General features: G+C 44.6%; 1 protein-coding gene across 5 annotated transcripts in view; it reads left to right on the top strand.

Annotated features, from left to right (window-relative positions):
* WIPF1 (WAS/WASL interacting protein family member 1) overlaps positions 1-21662 on the top strand; it is a 115915-nt gene that overhangs the window by 78423 nt on the left and 15830 nt on the right. For 4 of the 5 annotated variants that reach the window (XM_044242369.1, XM_044242370.1, XM_044242371.1 and 1 more), the window contains 3 exons: positions 10819-10907; positions 15707-15836; positions 20899-21072. In XM_044242369.1, coding sequence (XP_044098304.1) covers positions 10857-10907; positions 15707-15836; positions 20899-21072 — 355 coding nt within the window. In that variant the 5' untranslated portion in view covers positions 10819-10856. Of the gene's footprint in view, positions 1-10351; positions 10406-10818; positions 10908-15706; positions 15837-20898; positions 21073-21662 lie in introns of those variants that run through there. The other variant, XM_044242374.1, reaches the window with a different exon arrangement.

The following is a 21662-nucleotide window of genomic DNA, read 5'->3' as shown; positions in this document are numbered from 1 at the left end:
ATTAACCCCAACCCCTTTTCACCTAAAATTTAATTATTACTGAATGCTTCTTTCAGTGGCTAAATACAACCGTCATGTTTTGTTTTCATCTTTGTGCTGTCAGTCTTTAAAATACAACAGCCAGCCATTTTACCAGCAAATTGGGTTTATCTGGGAATGGCAAAAGAATTGCAATTCAGGGGACGCCTGGGTGGCTCAGTGGGTTAAGCCGCTGCCTTCGGCTCAGGTCATGATCCCAGTGTTCTGGGATCGATCGGGCTCCTTGCTCGGCAGGGAGCCTGCTTCTCCCTCTGCCTCTGCCTGCCTCTCTGTCTCCCTGTGCTCACTCGCTCTCGCTCCCTCTGTCTCTGACAAATAAATAAATAAAATCTTTAAAAAAAAAGAATTGCAATTCAGGACAAGCAAGCTATGGCAAAATCAGAGGCAAACCCAGAGGTCAAAGAAGAAGGTTACTTTACAGAGAAAAAGGAGTCAGTTGGGACAGCTTTGAATGAAAGCCCCCTGGAGGAAAGTCAGAGTTCAGGTGGTGAGTTTCTCAATAGCTGAACTGTGATGGTTTCTCATTGGCTGGGCTATTGCTGGGCAAGGCGAAAATCTGCCTTCCTCCTTCCATGGTAGTAAAGTAGGCTTCTTCCTATTAAAAAATGCAAAGTACATTTCTTCCTGTTGGGCTCTGCAGTTGAGGACAAGTTAGTAGGATCTGACACGTCCCTTTTCTGGACTCCTGACTTCATTTTAAATGAGGTTTCCATTATTCAATTACACATTTCCCCCTTTTGATCAAGATCTTTCCTTAAAAGTATCACTGATCAAGAGTGGGCTCATCCAGGGGCACCTGGGTGGCCTAGTCAGTTGGGCATCTGCCTTTGACTTGGGTCATGATCCTGGAGTCCTGGGATCGAGCCCACATCAGGTTCCCTACTCAGCAGGGAGTCTGCTTCTCCTTCTCCCTCTGCTGCTCCCCCTGCTTGTGCTGTCTCTCTCATTCTCTCTGTTAAATAAATAAATAAAATTGAAAAAAAGAGAGAGAGAGAGAAAGATTTGGCTCATCCATAGCTCTCACTGCTAGGAAGGACCTTTACTGGGTGTCCTGTCCCATATCAGAGGGTAAGCTCATAGCAGTTGGAAACCATTTAAGGTCCCATTTGAGTAACAAGGAAGGTTAAGAGGGAGAACCCACAGGCATTTCCCATCTAAAGTCGGTATCTCGTCAAGGTTGTACACACTGGAGATCATCCTGAAGCATTAGGTTAGCATCAGCTTATTCGGTATTATTTCTACAAAGTCTGGACAGGCAACAGATACACAACTTTAAAATAATTTTACAAAACATAATTAAAAACAACGTGACAATTTCAAATTGTATGATGGTTCTGAACTGTGATCTTGGGCCTGAAGGTAGCCAACCAAACAAATCAAAGGAATGTGGAGAATTAGATGAAACTTGTAGCCAATGTGCCTGTTCTCTAATTTTGTGCCATTGGGTTTCTACTTCCCCAGAGGAGATTATCCCTGTGTTTACTATCACACAGATGCCTCATGGCTCAGCAAGTAGGTAATTGAGACCTCTGTGATAATCCCTAACTACTTTAGCCCATGAGTTACGTGGTCATTGTTGGGCTGCTCCTGCTTTGACTATGGAATGGGCCAACTCTCCTAATGTTAGGGAGAGATGTCTAATCATGTGTTCATTAGGCTGAAGGGTGAAGGCTCTCTCTACAGAGGCAAACCAGAGTCATATGCACCTCCCAGAAGTTCTCATTGAATGCAGCCTTGAAGATTTAGGTGAGGTGGACCGTGGTAAGCTGCTGTTTTGTTAAGAGGAGAAAATAGAGTAGTGAGTACAGCAAGAGAACACCATCCTTTCATCCTCTAGCTGTCAGGACTGTGAGCTGCCCGAGTATAGGGGCCATTACCAAAGCCTCCACATACAGAAGAGAAGCCAAGAGCCACACACAGGGCTGCCTCAGAGTATGGGCCTTTATGGACCCATTTGTCTGTGTGGAGGCCTTAGCATCATTCAACTCAGACTCAAATTCCATGTTACCACATATGGAAAGTCTTCCCAAACATAGAGATAGGACAGCCAGCTTACAATGGTCTCACTTATACTGGCTGTGCACAATGTCTTTTATATATAAGTATATTCAAGAGAGCTCATTTCTCCAACCAAAGTTTGGGTTAAATTGAGTCAGGGAACAAGGGTGGATGGATATAGTATTCTAGCCTTATGAAAGGGCCCTGAGGAACAGTTTAGGCATGCAGTAGCATATGGGATTCCAGCAAAACTACTAATAGGATGAGCTAAGGGGTCACTGTTTTCCTGGATGGATCAAGGTTTCTGGTGACAAAATCAGAGGCGTTTCCTCTTTTTGTAATAGATTGGGAAATGTGGATAAGAACATTATCCATCCAAGGAGGAGAGGGAGAAAATATAGTAAGAAATAACAGAGAGAAAAGGATATGTAGGCATGGAGCAGTGATCTTGGGAAGCTGTCTCCATTTAGATGCCACTTGCTTCCATACCCCCAAAATCTTTACTTTCAGGCCATCAGTTGGTATGCACATCCAGTCAGGATTTGGTTCCTTCCTCAGATGTGACATGTGAATCTAGAAGTCTATTCCCGGAAGTTTGATGGCACAGAGCTTGGTTAACAGTACCAAGAGGGACCCTTCCAATGAGGTTGTAGACACCTTTTGGAGGTATCTTTTCCAACAGATGAAATCTCTGGGTTGCAAGTATGATCCTTAAGGTCTTCCTCTCCCAGGAGCTGTGAAAATATTGCTCTGTTAAAGCATGGTCCTTTTTAAGAGAAGCAACTAGGCTTTTACAATATTGGAGTATATTTCCTTTCATCAGCTGTCAAAAAAGGTGGGAACCAGATGCATCAGGCATCCTGTGCATTCCAAAGGATGAGAATTTATGAGTTCCAAAGGATTGGATCTGATATTTAGAAGAACTAATGACGGGGCTTCTGGGTGGCTCAATCATTAAGCATCAGGGTCCTGGGATCAAGCCCCGTATCGGGCTCCCTGTTCCACAGGAAACCTACCTCTTCTTCTCCCACTACCCCCTGATTGTTTTCCCTCTCTCACTGTCTGTGTCAAATAAATAAATTAAATCTTCCAAAAAAGAAAAAAAGAACTAATGGTAATGCTTTTGCCCAGGTTATTTGAAAGGTCTCTACAAATTTTACCAATTGAGTCTTTCTTTTTCCTTTTTAAAGATTTATTTTGAGAGAGAGAGAATACACGTGCACGCATGCACACAGTGGGGGAGGGGCAGAGGGAGAAAGAGTGACTTGTTCATCCCACCTCCCATCCTACAGTGGATATATTCTCTCTGCTTGAGCTCAGAGCCAGACGTGGGGCTTGATCTCACAACCCTGAGATCATAACCTGAGCCAAAACCAAGAGTCAGATGCCTAACCGAATGAGCCACCCAGACATCTCACCAACTGAGTCTTAATAATGCTGTTTGTGCATTGGACTAGCCCTAGAGATTGAAGGTGGGAAGCTCAGTGAAAGGGCTACAGCATCAGCCTCACAGCACAGACCTGTTGAACTACTTGATCCATGAGTGAGCTTTTGGGTCACTGTGAAGCTCAAGAGGGGGTCCTCAGGTACGAATAATCTTTTCTAATAGGATTTTAGCCACAAAAGCAGCAGTAACCTGTCTAAAGGGAAAGCTTCCAGTCCAGTGAGGAAACATACAAACCATGACTAAAGAATATTTTTATCAATGAGATGGGGAAGAGTGAGGAAAACCTATTTGCCAAACCTCTGATGGTCCATTGGGCAATTTAAAATGCCTGGGAGCTGTGCAGATGTGTCTCCCAATACTGTATCTTAGACAGGTAGGACAAGCAAGGTGGGCACTTTTGCAGCCTTAGGAATATTTCCCAACCAGTGTTGTTTCATAAAGTCTCTCATTTCATCAGTACTCCAAGGATTTCATGTGTGTACAGCGGTTAGTAATGGGAAGTTTAGAGCCTTTGGCAGGACTGTATTGTTATTTGGTTCAAGCCAGAGTTCTCTCTGTTTTATTGAACCAACAATTATTAGATTTCCAATATATTTTTTTCCTCCTCTGGGGCCAACTGTTGAGCATCTCTTGTCAGTTCTTTGAGATTTTCTTTTAGAGGAACATCCTTTTCGACCATGACTGAGGTTTGGTTACTGGTTCCTTAAAGAGTAGAGTTTTTAACAGAAACATCAGCAAGGTGGTTTCCTTTGGCCTCCAGGAAGTCAAGTGTCAAATACCCAGGGACTTTTAACTCTAGGTAGAGGGGCTGGCAAAAGTATGGCCATCTAATAAATTTTGGACAGAAGAGCCATTTGTAATTTTCTTCTGTTAGAGGTAAGACATCCAACTCTTTCCATAACATCCCTGTCATGGGCTGCCCCAAAAGCATACCGACTATCAGTGTAGATGTCCATGGTTATGCCTTTGGCCAAAGTTCAAGACCGGGTAGGAGCCTATAATTGAGACTGTTGGACTAAAGGTGAAGGAACTCTTTTTTTCCCCCCCCTTGGTTTTCATTTGTAATTTATTTATTTATTTATTTATTTATTTATTTTTTAGGTTTTTTTTTTCCAATTTATTTATTTTCAGAAAAACAGTATTCATTATTTTTTCACCACACCCAGTGCTCCATGCAAGCCGTGTCCTCTATAATACCCACCACCTGGTACCCCAACCTCCCACCCCCCCGCCACTTCAAACCCCTCAGATTGTTTTTCAGAGTCCATAGTCTCTCATGGTTCATCTCCCCTTCCAATTTACCCAAAAGCACATACCCTCCCCAATGTCCATAACCCTACCCCCCTTCTCCCAACCCCCCTCCCCCCAGCAACCCACAGTTTGTTTCGTGAGATTAAGAGTCACTTATGGTTTGTCTCCCTCCCTATCCCATCTTGTTTCATGGATTCTTCTCATGCTTAGCGAAATAAGTCAAGCAGAGAAAGACAACTATCATATGATCTCCCTGATATGAGGGAGTGGTGATGCAACATGGGGGCCTAAGTGGGTAGAAGGAGGTGAAGGAACTCTTTTAAAAAGAATTTTAATTGTGTGCCCAGGATATTTACCACTTTCATCCTTTGAATAAGACCCATCAGTAAACCATGAAAGATCTGCATTGATTTGAGTTTTCTGTAAATTACTGCAGGGAGTCAAAATGTACCACGTTTGCATCAAGCAGTTGTGAGAGGCCTCGTCAGTGAAGGGGGAGAGAAGAATGGCTTGGCTCAGGATGTTACAGGAAGAAAGCATTGCAGGATGGACAGTTAGTGGGGGTATTTCCCAGGAGGTGAAGTGACTGCCTGAAAGGTGTTTCATGTGGTGAGAATTCCGGAGGGCCTCTACTGCAAGGGACACAGAGATGATTGGGGATGGTGGGGATGATGGTTTCTTCAGTTGGCTCAACCAAAAAGGCAGTGGCAGGAATGGCTCTGAGACAAGAGGGTTATCCTTGTGTTTCAGGTTCCGGTTGTTGGCTAGAATAATGCCCCATGGCTTGATGATAGTTTCCATATTTTTTAGTGAGTGCTCCAAGGGCATTCCCTTCCCTCTCACAAAAAGGAAAAAAGGAACCTGTTAATTGGGATACCCAAGGAGGGAGCTTCGTTAAGCTTTTCTTTAAGGCTTCCAAGTCTGTGTCATCTTGGTCTTCCCAAATAATACGTCACGATTGTTGTTTTTCAGTAAAATATGTAGGGGTTGGGCCAGAAGAGAGAAGTTTGGAATCCAATTTTAACACTAGGCAGCTAGCCCAGGAAAATTTCATCATTGGTGCTTCGTTTTAGATTTTGGGAAGTTTAGGATACCACTCAGCCTATCTGAATCTAAATATAGCCCTTTTCCAAACTCAGGTGCCCTAAATATGGACCCCAAGTCAGAGCAAACTGCGATTTTTCCCTGGAAACTTTATGTCCCTTTAAGGCTAAAAGTTTTAACAGGTGGCTGCTCAGTGAAGAGGCTTGGGGAAAGGAGCAGAGAAGAAACCCATCTACGTGTAGTAACAAGGTGGAGCCTCCAGAAAACTTTATGTCATCTATGTCAGCTTTTAAGGTTTTCAAGAAGAAGGACTCTCTGTAAAACCCTGGGACATTACTGTGCAGGTGTATTGTTTTCCTCCAAGAGAAGGCGGACAGGTATTAGCAGACTTTATCGACAGATGTACCAAAGGTAGCACTTTATAAATTGGTGACAGTGAAAATTTGGCTTCCAGTGGGGATGGAGGTCAGTGAAATATGAGGCTTAGGAACAACGGGGCGGCAAGGGATAACATTATTGCTAATGGCTCAGAGATTTTGGACAAGCCTCCATCCTCAACAACTGGGTTTTCTCACAGGTAAAATGGGCGTGTTACAGGGACCAGAGGAGGGCATAATGAGGTACTGAGCCTCAGAATCTTCTGTTATGAGTTTAGTACCTTGAAGGGTTCCTTTATTTATGAGGTATTAATTCTGGGGAGAGGTGCCAAGTCAGTCCCTTCTTTGCCAAGTGCCCAGCAGCACTCACACCAGCAGACCCATGCTTACCTTCAAGAAAGACAGATCTAGACCCATCTGTTGGTCGTTGACCCACCTGGAGGCTTGCTGTTTACCATTCCATTCATCCTCCCACAACTCTGTTCCACACGGTGCAGAGAGGGTAGTCTCTTACCCCAGGTGGGTAGGTATGATGGCAAAGAGTCAAAATGACATGTGCCTGACCCTGGTCTCACGTCCTCAGAGGGAATGTAGCCTTTTTCATCCATAGATCACACTAGTGTTTGATAAACCCCAAAAGACACCTTCTCTGACTGTTACTCAAGGCATAAAACAGAGGCACCTGTGTGGCTTAGTGGGTTAAGCCTCTGTCTTTGGCTCAGGTCATGATCTTGGGGTCCTGAGATCGAGCCCTGCTTTGGGCTCTCTGCTCAGCGGGGAGCCTGCCTACTCCTCTCTCTCTATCTGCCTGCCTCTCTGCCTACTTCTCTCTCTCTGTGTGTGTCAAATAAATAAAATAAAATCTTTAAAAAAAATTAAGGCATAAAACAAAATACAGAGGATACAAAGGAAACTAGTTATACTGAAGTGTGTACAATAAGATCTAGCAACAGATCCAAACATAGCTGTAATTTCAAAAGAGATCTGTGACAATTGTAACATGATGTGGAAATATGATGTGAAAAACTGTTCGTGAAAAAGTTTTAGGTACTGTGGTTTTCAGCCTACATTTATAATTGAAGGAAGTGCTAGATTTTAGTTAGAGCTTAAGGGAACTAAATAGGTCCTTTTTTTTTTTTTTTTTTTTTTTTCATTCAAGTTCACAAACCCTTGAATTCTGTCCACAGACCCTACAGGGGTAAGGATCTGGGTTAGGAATGCCGGATCCATTAGGATCTATGCTGCTGTGCGGTCCTTCGGGAAGGTTTTTTTCTGGTCCTGATGTGGCCTGTTAACTCCATGAGAGGAGGGAACACTGACTGTCCCAAGGCCTTGGGTTCTGCTTCACTGGTGAAGTCAGACTGCCAGGACAGCCGGTCCCAGGACTAACGGCTAGCAAGCCCTTCTGACCTAGGGTTCATTCTTCGTCCAAACCTCAGAATGCACAAGGGGTGACTCTGGGAGCTGTTGCAGTGGCCAGCACATGGCTTGCTTGTGCGATACCTGGCTCTTTCACTCCGCACATATTTAGTGAGAACCCTGCTTTGGATCAGATGTTAGGGAGAGCTGGTAGAGTTCCGTCTGGTGGGGAGAGAGCCAGGAAGAAGCCTGGCAAGAGTCTTCTTTGACCCATGAGGTAAGGTGGCAAGACTGGAGTCTGGGGTTTCTCAAAAGCTTCCCTCCAGCGTCCGCGCTGGACAAGCCCAGATAAGTAGGAAGGGACAGAGAGACCCCCTGATGTCAGCGCCTTCGAGCCTTCTGGTGGGAGTAGTTTGCCTGGAGAAAGGAGGTGAGACAGGGACTGGGGAGGAGGAGAGAATGGTGAGGGCGCTCAGCCACAGATCCTCCTCCCGAGGTTGAGCTGGGGCCGCTGGGGCGGGGAGGGGTGGGGGGAAGGCCGAGCCTCTGTGGTCCACAGGCTTATTTATAAGTCAGTTAGTGCACAGACAGAACCATAACAGCCACAGCAGAAAATTATATAACTAGATTAGAGATGCCTGACAGGTGGCAGCCCCCTGAAAGGCTCCCTGTACCCCAGTGTGGCCCCTGAGCTGTATCAGACAGGAGTTCAACCCGATCTTTGCAAGCGGACACTGAGTCATGAGAACCGGGCCTGTAAGAGGTTCCTGGTGGTCGACCAGAGCCCACTCCTTCCTGGCTCGGTGTTAGGATAATGGGATGGCAGGTTAGCTGGTGAAGTGGGGAGTTTGACTCAGTGCATAAGAGGGTTGAGGGCGGTTTCATCATCAGGCACAGGGATGCTCTGTCCCACGGAGCGCACCCCTGGGGCCTCCAGGCGCCGTTGGCCACCCCCTCCCTTGGTAAGCTGCCTTCTCCAGCTCCGTTAGTACCATGGCTCCGGCGGCAGCGTCTTTCCCAGTCTGTTGCGCCTGAGTCCCATTTCCGATGCCCGTCCTTGGTGCATGCCACAGTGCATGGTCCTGGTCCCAGGATGCATGCCACAGTGAGGCCTCGGGTGCCTTCTGCCGCAGGACAGGCTTCATAGCACAGGCCTGCCCTCACCACTGGTCACACTGCCCTTGCGGCCCCGCAGGTGACGAGCCGGTGTCATGCAAGAAAGGCCCATTTAAGGAACAGGTTTTAAAAGAAGCTTCATCTGAGACAGTCTCTCAGGGAAAAACGGATCGAGCTGTAGCACTACTTCGCTCTTTACTGCCTGAAAAGGCTTCTTGAAAAAGACCAGGGATTCAGAGGACTTGTGAATGAATTAGGGTCTTTCTGTGAGTTGCTCAGTTTCTCCGAGTCCCAGTGTCCCCTGTGAAATGGGTGGAATCATGCTAGTCTGCGGCGTCCCTGTAGGACTTAAAGACCCTGGAGGTGACCACGATCAAATTGATCGTTAAGTGACAGCAGCTGTGCTGGGCGGTGTTTCTGAAAATTCATTTTCTTGGCAGTTCCCTTGGAATGCCCAAACTGTCTTAATTCCCATCTTCCAGCAGCTTTGACAAGTCCAGACATGTCCTTTTAGATTTTGCGTTCCCTTTCTTTTAACAGAAAGCAAGCCATCTAACAATACTTTAATAGAAAGTAGTTTCATGGTGTAAGTTTTCCCACATTAACTGTTCATGGTTGAACTGAATTTTTAAAAATTCTAATTGTTTTCTTCCCTTAAGAGAAGTGGAGAACAAGAGAAAGATAATTCTGCTGTTTGAGAGGCCCCTGGGTGACTCAGTGGTCAAGCATCTGCCTTTGGCTCAGGTCATGATCCTGGGATCCTGGGGTCCTGGGATCGAGGCCCACGTCCGACTTTTTGCTCTGGGAGGAGCCTGCTTCTCCCCTGCCTGCCACTCCCCCTGCTTGTGCTCCTGCTCACTCCCTCTCTCTGTCAAATAAATAAATAAATCTTTTTAAAAAAAATTCTGTGTTTGAAATTCAGGACACATATTCCGTGTGGTTCAGGTGGGGAGTGTCCCAGGCTGCCCACTGGCTTAAGACTCAGATTCTACAACAGGCAGCTCAAATTTTAGTGCCCACGGATCACCTCAGGATCTTGTTAAGGTGCTGAAACAAATTCGGTGGGTAAAAAGAGAGGCTGAGATTTGACATTTCTAAGAGCTCAGGGTGATGTCCCTGCTGCTGACCCAGGACCACACTTGAGGAGCAGCAACTGGGTAGGAGGAGCCCAGATTACTTGGGGGTGAGAGCGCCTGGCCCTACACCGTTCCTGGGACCCAGGGATGGGACCCTGAAAACGGAGCGGGGAGGAGGATTCATGACTGGTGGAAGTGCTGGGAAGCTTCCTTGTCCAGTAGGTTCTTCAGTCCCTGATGTTTGCCAGGCTGTCCCCTTCCCACTGCCATGGGCCGGGTTTTCTCTGCACTCTCCCAGCCAGCCACCATCTGGCTTCCCCTTGTTCCCAGAGCTGTCACACTATTCAGAAAGCCTTTCTAATGAAGTGTATTTCCAGTAAACAGCTTGGAACTCTGAAGTCTGGACCTTATCTCTTTTTCCCCTCTTTTAAAAAACTTCGTTCCTATAAGGAAATGCCCAGTAGCACAAAGATGGGCATCTGGCCCCCTTGCCCATCTTACCTGCCTGCCTCTCCTTATTCCTGCCTTCTTTCCCTGGAGGACTGTGAGACCTTTGAGGGCAAGATCAGAAAAATATTCGTCTTCACGTACCTACAGTTCGTGCCAAGTCCCAGGCGAATGCCAGGCATTTGCAAGAAGAAAACCACCTTCCAGCTTACGCTGGCTCTGGGTGTTGTTTCCCAGACCTGCTCTGGTAGGTAAGGGAATTGAGCAGTGTGAGGCACCAATTTTGCTTCCAGTATCTTAAGGCATTTGGGCTCAGAAACCTCCCCTACTAGGGTCCTTCCAGAAGAGTCACATCTTAGCAATGTTGTAAAGATGATTACACCCCTTGGGGGTGCCTGGATGGCTCCGTCGGTTAAGTGTCGGTGATTTCCAGGTCCTGAGATCGAGCCCCGTGATGGGCTCTGCACTCAGCCGGGAGTCTGCTTGTGATTCTCTTCCTCTGCCCCACCCCGATCCCCTCTCTCAAAAAAAAAAAAAAAAAAAATCTAATCTTCGTGAATAACTGTCCCTTTGGTGGGAAGGAGGGAAGGAAGATTAGAACAAAGTATTACTAAAAAGTCTAATCCATGACCAAGTTTTGTTTGTTTTTGCTTTGTTTTTACAGAGTGACCAGCAAGACTGTTGAACGTGTAGCTGTCCAAGATGCCTGTCCCTCCCCCTCCAGCACCCCCGCCCCCGCCGACATTTGCTCTGGTGAGTGGCCCCTTGACGACCCCAAATGGTGCACGAAGCAGGCCAGATGAAGTCAAACCTGGGCGCCCATGCATTTGTTTTGCATGTATTTGCATTATGGCATGAAAACCGTGGGGCAGATTTTCCCGCTGCAAGTAAGCCAGCCCCTGAGACCCAGGGGGCTGGTTGTCAGAGGTCTCAGGCGGTGCAGAGGACATGTGTGGGGTGTGCGTTCGTGGGGTTTCCTCTGTCAGGTCCATCAGGGAAACATCCTGTCCCTTCCCAGTACTGGGGTTCTGCCCGGCATGCTCTGTTGCCGTTCAATGGACTTGACTTCTACCCTTTAATTTCTGGACAGAACAGTCCAGAAACCCTGGTCTATGTATGAAATGCAGTCGTGCACGCTCCTGCAGACTCACTCTTTCTTTTTCTCTGACTTGCCCTTCTTTCCCTCTTCCCTCCCTCCCTTCTTCCCACTCTTCTTTTTGGCAAATACCATCCACCACTCCCTGACTCCCACTTCCCCCACACTCACACCCTTCTTTAAATCTGTCCTTGCAGGGGCCTTAGGTGGTGCGGGCAGGTAAGTTTCCAATTCTTGGTTTCAGCTCAGGTTTTGATCTCAGGGTCATGAGATTGAGCCCCAGACAGGGCTCGTGCTCATGTGGAGTCTGATTGAGTTTCTCTCCCTCTCCCTCTGCCCCTCCTGCTCATTCTCTCTCTCTCTTTCTCTCAAATAAATAAATAAATCTTTAAATCTCTAAAGCTCCTTACATTTAGATGTCTACTTTCCAAAGGAATTTCTTCACTGGGCGCCTCCTGGTCTCTTGACAGACCTATCCTCAGAAATTAGTGCACCGGGCGCCTGGGTGGCTCAGTGGGTTAAGCCGCTGCCTTCGGCTCAGGTCATGATCTCAGAGTCCTGGGATCGAGTCCCGCATCGGGCTCTCTGCTCAGCAGGGAGCCTGCTTCCCTCTCTCTCTCTGCCTGCCTCTCTGCCTACTTGTGATTTCTCTCTGTCAAATAAATAAATAAAATCTTTAAAAAAAAAAAAAAGGAATTAGTGCACCTTCTTACAGGAAGCCAGCAGCCCTCCCCATGGTGACACAGAAAAGGCTCCCAGATGCACCTCCTTGCCCCACTACCTCAGCATGGAAAGGCTTCACTGCTGATGGGTCCTTTTCACTTGGGGAAACTGAGGCTCAGAGACGAAAAGTCTCTTGTTTAGGCTTCCACAGAACACATTTATGTAGCCCATCTGAGGTCGGAACCCAGTTAGAAGAACTGGGTAGAACCAGCTTGTTGCTACCCAGTGTGGTCCTCCAGCTGCTGCTTAGCGGCCCCAAGGAGACAGGTACAGAAAGAATAAGCATTAAGAAACACAGCAATTTGACAGTAGTGTTATGTCTGCTGTTCCTAAGATTGTATTTCGTGGGTCTCTTTTTTAAGTAATTCATTATTCTTGTTAAAAATATTTACTTACTTATGTATTTTTAGAGAAAGAGCGAGAGTGTACACGTGCGAGCAGGAAGGGGGAGGGACAGAGGGAGAGGGAGAGAGGGAATCTTCAGCAGACTCCTTGCCCAGCTGGGAGCCTGACATGGGCCTTGATCTCTCAACCCTGAGATCATAACCTGAGCTGAAATCAACAGTCAGATTCTTAAGTACTGGGTCACCCAGGTGCCCTCTAATTCATTTTTCTAATAATTAATTGTCATTTTACAAAAGTATCAGTCCAAGGTGAGCTGGGAAAAAAAAATTTGAAACCGATCCTTCACTCAGATACGTTTGAAAAATCCTGATCCAGGGGCGTCTGGGTGGCTCAGTCGGTTATGAATCTGCCTTCAGCTCAGGTCACAATCTCAGGGTCCTGGGATTAAGCCTCACATCAGCTTCCCTGCTCAATGGGGAGTCTGCTTCTCCCTCTCCCACTGCCCCTCCCCTTACACATACTTTCACTCTCTCTCAAATAAATGAAATCTAAAAAAAAAAAAAAAAAAGGAAAAGAAAGTTCTGATCTAGCTAACATAGCAGGATTTATTTATCTCTATTTCCCCAAAAGTGTGGTTTTATACCACTAGCTAGGTAGTATGTGGATTTTTTTTTAAATTTTAATGCTCATGTACTTATTTTAATATGTTCTAAAATTTATAACTATTACATTAAACTAAGGGTTTAATAATGAATTAATTTAAAAGAAAATATTCACTGAAAAATTGTATAAATAATATAGTGAACTGACTTAATGAAAAATATTAAATAAATAGTAAGGCAGCTGAGTAGACATTCAGGTGGTACTGCAGTGACTGAAATTTATCCCATCAACTCATTTCTGTACTTTATTTATTTGTTTAATTATTTATTTATTCATTCTATACATTTTTATGTGACCTAAAGCAAGATCCTAGAGAAGTAGGATACAGAGACGAGCAAAGGGAAAGATGGGTTGGTGGCTGTCGCAGGGCACTGTCTGGTGGGACGGCTCAGTGAAGGGCTCCGGACTGCCCACCGGAGAGGAATTAGCACCCGAGGAGATCAGGCATCAAAAGACATTTGGAGGCATCACAGGAGGCCGGTGAAAATTGCTGCCCTTCATCCTTAAAGAAGACAGTAGGTAATCTTAAGAGTTCACTCCAAGATGTCCAAGATGTGTCATCAAGTTGAAAAACTAAGTTTCAGAGCAACAGAAGATGACTCCATTAGCACACAGGAACTGTGCATGTACGAGCCCTTCTGGAACAATCAGCTGCTGATATTAACAGGCTCGCTCAGGGCAGTGTCGCAGGCGGGTGGGGAAGGGGCATTTTGTTACTTTTCTTAACTGAGGTATTAATTGACATTTAGGGTGGTGGAAGTTGAAGTCCTACCACATGTTGATTTGCTACATTTTTATATTTAATGTAATTACCACCTGAGCTTAGCTAACACCTCTTTCACATCACGCAATTATCATTCCTTTTTCCTGGTGAGAACATCAAAGACCCAGTCTCTTAGCAACTTTGAAGTTTATAATACAATATTGTTGACTCTCATCACCAAGCTGTACTCCTGCAGGACTTGCTCGTCTTCTAGTTGTGAGTTTGTACCTTTAACAGCCGCTCCCCAATGTGGGCAAGGGGCATGTTAGATCCCACGTTTCCCCTTCTGCAAGTTACAGGGGAGGCTCTGGAATCACACTGCCAGGGTTTGGATCCTAGGGTCCTCCTCTAACTGTCTCAGTGACCAGGGCAAATGATTTTACCTCCCTGTGCCTCTGCTCTCTTGTCTCTAAAATGGAAATAATGACTCACAGGGGTGATGAGGACTAAATTAATTAGTACACGTAAACGAGGTAAAAGTAGTGCCTGGCCCATAGTAAACGCTATATAAAATGTTAACTGCTGTTATTATGAGCAAGTAATACCTTATAATTATTCCAGGACCCTTTCACCTTAACAGAGAGCTTCTGTGTATCCTGCTTCAGGGTTTTTCTTAGCATTCCCTCTGCCTCTAGCTCCTAATAAATCGCTGGGTGAGGTAGCAAGCTAAACGGTCCCAACTTTACCTCCTGCTCCCCCCACCGGCTCCTCTGGAATCAGATCCTTCCAAAAGGGCTAGGACCAGCCTGTAAGGCCTCTGAGGTCTGCTGGAAGGACCACTGGGTTTGGGGAAGTCACCTCTGCCTAGGGCCAGGCCAGACCAAGCCAGTTTACCCATGTGACAGATCCAGGCACATGCCTACTACTTCCGAGTCCTGTGCTCTAGGCTCACAGTGTCCCTGCTCCCTAAAATAACCCTGAGGAAGCAACATCCTGGTTTCATAGTACAGATCTTTCCCAGCCATTCCAGAAAAATGAGAAAATACCTAAGCATTTTAAAGCAGCACCTTTGTCCACTCTGCAATCTCTGTGAGCTAAGCTTTCAAAGGAATTCTATGTGAGAAACACCTTAGGCAAGGGCATGCGGGAACTTCGTGGGCTTATGGACGTGTTCTAGATCTTGAGTGTGGTGGTGGTCTCATGACTGTATCCTTTTCAATACCTGTAGAACTATACACTAAAGTAGTGACTTGATTATTATGGAAAGTATACCTCAAATCTGCCCTAACTTAAAAAGAAAAAAATCTTTGTCAATATAAACGGAGGGAATTATTTTCTAAAACTTGGGTGAATTTAAAACACATACAACTGACCCTTTTTGCTAGAGACAATTTTCCCCTTGCTCCAGGTTAGCTCCAAAAGAAAGGAGAGAGAAGCTGTTCTTCAGAACACATTCTGGAGTATGAAGCCTTGTAGTATCTAGCAGAATCTCAAAATTCCCTTCTCGTTTTGAGCCATCCAACCCTGGCTCTTTTGGTGACCACCAGATTGTGGTCTGAATTTTTAGAGACGTTTATCAGGGACTGACTCTTCCTGCATTAAAAATGAATGTAGGGATGCCTGGGTGGCTCAGTTGGTTAAGCGGCTGCCTTCGGCTCAGGTCATGATCCCGGCATCCTGGGATCGAGTCCCGCATTGGGCTCCTTGCTCGGCGGGGAGCCTGCTTCTCCCTCTGCCTCTGCTGCCACTCTGCCTGCCCGTACTCGCTCTCTCTCTCTCTCTGGCAAATAAATAAATAAAATCTTAAAAAGAAAAAAAATGAATGTAATTTATTGCTGCATCTGTTCCCAAATGTCTGGGTCTTAAAAAGAATGACATCGGATCTAAAACTTGTGGAGAATTTACAACCATTGCCAAGAACCTCAGTAACAAGTTCACAGTACTCTAGCTGTCCCCTCTGAGTGTTGTAGTATATGATTTTAATTCAAGAGATGACTATAAGTCTGCATGGTTTCCTTTCAGGCCAATACGGAAAAGCCTACCTTGAATAAGTCGGAACAGGCTGGGAGAAATGCTCTTCTCTCTGACATCAGCAAAGGGAAGAAACTGAAGAAGACAGTCACCAATGACAGGAGTGCGCCGATATTGGACAGTAAGTGAAAAAAGCTGTTTTCCATGGAGATAAGTGATTTATGGCCTAACAATCAGCCTTACCCTTCCAAATAGTGTTTTGTTTTGGGTTTGTTTGTTTGTTTTTGGTGGGTTGTTTTTTGTTTTTGTTTTTTTGGTTTTTTGGTGTTTTGTTTTGTTCACAACAGCTGCAAAGCTAGCAAAATAAGGGACTGTATCACTCATTGTGGCCACAGCTCCGGCTTGGGTTCCCTCTAATGCTGCAGGAAGCCAGTATAATAATTCTTTGTCCAAGACACACACAGCAGCGATTCTCTGAATTATTCACCACACTTTCTGGAAGTTAACCCGTTACTCTTTGCACCACAGATCAAAAGGCTGCATGAAATATGGAAAGAGCCCCAGCCTTGGAATCAACAGGTGTAGGTTCGAGTTCTGCCACATCCATCCCTTAACCATCTCCACACCTTATTGTCCTCAGGTGTAAAATGGAGATAATGGCTGTTCTGCTGCCCTCACAGTTTGCTGTGAGCAGCAGACGAGACAATGCGAAAATGTTCTGTGGGCTGGGATGTGTCATTCAAGTGTAAGATATGATTTTCAGGAGCTGGGAGAGAGAGAGGAAATGAGATCACAACTTTGCTTATCTACCCATCGTAAGTCTGAGGAACTTTCTAGAACAAGCCAGGGGATGTAGAAACAAGCAGGTACCCACAACACAGAACTCCTGTTAACATTTACCACAGAATGAAAACGTATCCATGACTTGAATCTACTGGTAGTTAATAACTAGGCCTTGAAACTGTCTCCACACATTCCTAGACCCTTCCACTGCCGGCTACCCATATCCTACACCCAGATCCCATTTGGACTCAACAGGAAATAGCCCGACTTTCCAAAAATCACCCCCGGGAGCTTTGTAGATGGTGACCAGTGGATGCAGGATTTTGGCCAAGTCGAGGAGTAGAAGTGTTTAGGAAGAATTTCTAGGAAAAGCGCCTAATGAGTAGAGAAGAAAGAAGGCTCTCAGAATTAGGTGAGAACATTAGTATGGGAGGAAAATGGAAAAGAAGAAGACCAAGACAAAGGCTTTTGCACATTGCTCTGCTGTGTCAGGTTGTGTGTTGCAGGGGAGAGAGTACACCATTCTCCAGAAGAAACTATGAGGACTTTTAGTCTTGACTAGACACAGTTACCTCTTTGTCAAAATGTCCACGAGGGGTGCTGGGTGGCTCAGTCGTTAGATACCTGCCTTGGGCTCAGGTCATGGTCCCGGGGTCCTGGGATGGAGCCCCACATTGGGCCCCCTGCTCGGGGGGAGCCTGCTTCCCCACTGCCTCTCCCCCTGCTTGTGTTCCCTCTCTCACTCTTTCTCTTGTCAAACATTTTTTTAAAAGCTTATGAAACTGATTGGGTTCTTTTATAATCCCTTAATCCTCCTGATTGGTGTCACAAAATTCTCCCTGAGGGGAGCCCAGCACCACTTACCTCTGGGGAGCCTTGGTCCAAAGCTGTTGACTCCCGGTGCAAGGTATGGAGCCAGGTGCTCCGCACACTGCTGATGTCGGGGACACAGCTCAGTCGTCCTTTCCCCCCGGGGGCTCAAGAGAGGTAGATGTGAATTCCCCACTGATACTGAAGAACACTGGACAGTCTGTGGCCTATTCCCGAATCCACTATTAGAAACTCACTGTATTCTTCAAGGTCCTCTTCTCCTACCATTCAATGGAAAGAAATATTAGCTCTTCTCCCTTCCAGCAGTTCAGTGATGTTTATGAACATGCTTTGCTTCATGGACACAAGATGCAACCCAGCTCATGCCCTGTTGTCCGTGTACTTAGCGGACACTGGCACCGTGGCCATGGGCTCTGTAAGTGGCATGGTCCACCCATAGCTTTATATTTGTTTGCAGCTGAAGCCTCCCTGGGTTCTATGTCAAAATGTTGACCGTGGTTATGCGGGATAAAGCTCTTACTTCAGCCTCGTCCTGCAGTGTGATTCCTAAGGAAGTGACCAGGAGCCAGTGAGCGATCATCAACTACTTTAGCTTTTCTCTCTGAAAGATGCGCCAAAGTTTCGGGTTAAGAACACTGATGAATCATGTCTGATAGTGCATCAGTTTCTTTGAATGTCCGCTGCCATGTAAAGGTATCCTATTTAAATGCAGCATTCCAAAATGTATCATTAATTAATGAGTAATATTTGAGTGTCAAGAGCATATTATTATTATCTGTAACAATTAAAATTAGTAAAAAAAAAATTGTGATTTCGTAACAGGAGCCATTTTGCATATACTTCTGGAAATTGTTATTGTAATTTGATTTGTTAGGTGAGGTGATCCTTGTCAGTTCATGATCAGGTTATTTCTTCTATCAGCAGATCTCCCAAAGTTCTCCCAGAAAGCTCCACCCCTTAAAAAAGTGCAGAGTTAACACAGGCTTAGGATCGGTCTAATCGAGAAGAAAAGAAAACACAAATGAATAAAAGTAGGACTCAGCATAGATTAGTGAGAGATTTAACACAGGTTTTTTCAAAATTAAGGATGCTGTGATGCATTTATATGCTAAAACATGTTAAAATCTTAAAGAAATTAATGTTTTACAAAAAGCATAAATTTACCAAAATTCACTCATGAGGCTTCAATGAGCAAGGGGAAGTTGAACACTTTTTCTAGCTTTCTCTCTAAAAAGCTTTAGAGCCAGATGACTTTATCAGTGAATTCTTCCAGACTTTAAGAAACAGCTTATTCAAAGGCTATACAAATCATTCCCAAACATAGGAAGAGAAGAAAAGCTATCTGATTGATATAATGGGATTCACATGGCCCTAACCTCAAACTTGACCAAGGCAGCACAAACACAAAAAGAAAGCTATCTATCAGTGTCCCAGGGGACCTGTGGCAATGTCTGGAGGCATTTTTAGTTGTCACAACGTAGCCAAGGTGGGGTTCCTACTGACATCTAGTGGGTGAAGGCCAGGCATGCTGGAAACATTCTACAGAGAATAAGACAGCCACCCACAAACAAAGAACTGTCTGCTCTAAATTGCCAGTAGTTCCCAGGTTAAAGGCATGCTCATTAAAAGCAAACTATGGTTGCCTGTAGCAATATTAATAATTTATATCATATGGAAGTTCAGTCATCAAAGTAATTACTTATATAAACTAGAACAAAAATAAGATACAAGAGGAAGCAAAACCTTTATTATTTGGAGACCCTATGTCTAGTAGAAAATCCAAGATAATAGTTTTTTAATAAATTTTAATTTAGAAAATATTAGCAGAATGGTTTATTAGATGTCAAATGAAATTTTCTTTCTTTTAAGGATTTTTTTTTTTTTTTTTTTAATTTGACAGAGTGAGAGAGATCACAACTAGGCAGAACAGCAGGCAGGGAGAGATGGGGAAGCCTGCTCCCTGCTGAGCAGAGATCCCAATGCGGGACTCGATCCCAGGACCCTGAGATCATGACCTGAGCAAAAGGCAGAGGCTTAACCCACTGAGCCACCCAGGTGCCCCAAAATTTTCTGATGCCAATGATAACTAATTACAAAAGGGGGCAAACACCCCTTTCACAGTTTCAACAAACAAAAATGTATCAAAGTAACCTTAACAAGAAGCATATGTGACCCATATCAGGAAAAATTATAAAACTTAACTGAATGTAGCAGAAGACATGGGAGAGTATACCATGTTTCCATATAGTCTAAATATCATAAAAGTGTCAGTTCTCCCTTATTGATTTGTAGATTTTATACTGCCTGTCAAAGACTCTAGAAGGTTTTCCAGGGATAAAACTTTAAACAATGTTAAACCTCATAAATACAAACATACATACATACACACATCATAAATTGTATGAGACAATTCATTAAAAAGGGTTATAGTCATGGCTCTCATATAGATATAAAACAAACATATGTCAAATATTTTATTTAAGTCATTAACTACTGAGGGAAGTAGTATACTGTTACCAGGGCAAAGGAGAGTTCAAAGTACCACATACATCAGAGCTGAAATGAATTTACAGATAGGTAAACCTGTGTGAAGTCAATTGCATGCCGCTGAACACAACTATTTTACATTTCTATGGACAATTATTATGGACAGTAAGTTTCTGCAACTTAACAGAGTTGTAAAATATGTCATAGACAAGGGAAATAACCCGAAAGTCTAGACAGGATACTTAGTAATCTTCTTTTTACTTTCTTTTTCTTTCTTTCTTTTTTTTTTTCCTTCTTTACATTGTTTTCTCTTTACCATTTCAGGATCCTCCACAGGCTTGGGGAAGTAAATACAAAATAAAACAAGTTCTTTGTACCATCTTCAACTGCAGGGAGTTTTTAAAATGTTCAAGCCTACTGTTGGGCTTTATGCTATTAGAAAATTGAAATCAAACCATAAGGTCATCAAATAAGTAGATGGTCAAAAGAACCACAATATATTCATGCCCTACAACACAATGTGGTCCCTTAAACTCATGTTTTCAAAGAGTATTTGATGACATGGGAATGCTAACAATAAAGTGTTAAGTGAAAAGAGCAGGCTAAAAGCTGTTTAGTGAATTTGGTCTTAATTTTGAGAAAAAAATAAATAAAATGAAAAAGTACTAGCAGGAAAAAATATCCAAAGTAGTGTATAAATTTCCAAAATTACGGGATATTTTATTTTCTTCCCTTTATTTTTACGATTCTCCTTTTTACCACCTTTTATTATATCTCCCCCTCCTTTGGGACTTGCTTTCTTTGAAGATTCTTTTATTTGCCAAATCTTAGGATACAGGTAATAACTCATACAGCAGCTAGCCAAGCAGGGAGCATGGGGGCAAGGCATCATCTATCACTAATTCTCCTGCTGTGGGGCCTGGGACCGCCCTGGAGTGAAAAGCAAAACCTTTCCTTTTCTGACCAGGAGTAGGGTGAATTGTTAAAATACTGCTTTTTCATGAAATCCCAGGAGTCCCGCACAGGCCCAGTTGGAGCCAGCTCCCTGTTTGACCCGCATTGTTTATTGTGTACTTGGGCTCAAGCTGTACTCTGGTGCTGTTTTCATACACAGTGAAGAGAGTGTTTCCTTCCTTCTGCAGAACCTAAAGGAGCCGGTGCTGGTGGCGGTGGTGGTGGCGGTGGTGGCGGTGGCTTCGGTGGCGGCGGCGGCAGTGGCGGCGGCGGCAGTTTTGGAGGGGGTGCCCCACCTGGCTTGGGAGGACTGTTTCAGGCTGGGATGCCGAAGCTGAGATCCACAGCCAACAGGGATGGTGGTAAGGAGAGTTTCTTTGTCTCTTAGCAACAAGGTGAGGCCGAGTTCCATGGTTTGGAGGCTTGGCATCCCCGCTAAGGCACTGTGCCCTTTAAAACATTTTAGATCGCTTGAAATGTAACATTGTTTTACAAGAAAGACTCTATTTGCCATCTTTTTTTTTTTTTTTCCTTAAATCAAAATCAGACCACTCCATGGAGCTGTTAAATATTTGCCCTGTGTCCTCGGGGTAACTTGTACTTTTTTGTACTTTTCTAAAGGGTGAGCTAGAGTGGGAAGGAAAAGGAGGAGCAAATGGAACTGGCCACTGCTGGAAGGTCTGCCTGGTGACCTGGCAAATTCACCTTTTCTTTGTGAGGCAGCTTGACCCAGCTATTGTATGGAAAATACCTGTGAGCCACTTTCCAAAACACTGTGGAGCATGTTATACGGAATGTAATTACATGTCTCACTAAATCTAGAAAGGTGTTTTGCATGACAGACTTCTGGCATTTGAGGGCCAGTGATTCTAAATATTGTCTGCACAGACACATGGAAACGAGTCCTGTGGGATTGTCTTGAACCTAATGGCAGAGAGAAAAATGGAACCTG

The sequence above is a fragment of the Neovison vison genome, chromosome 3 (assembly GCF_020171115.1).
Source record: "Neovison vison isolate M4711 chromosome 3, ASM_NN_V1, whole genome shotgun sequence".
Classification (NCBI taxonomy): Eukaryota; Metazoa; Chordata; class Mammalia; order Carnivora; family Mustelidae; genus Neogale; species Neogale vison.
This window is presented reverse-complemented; position numbering and strand designations above follow the sequence as displayed.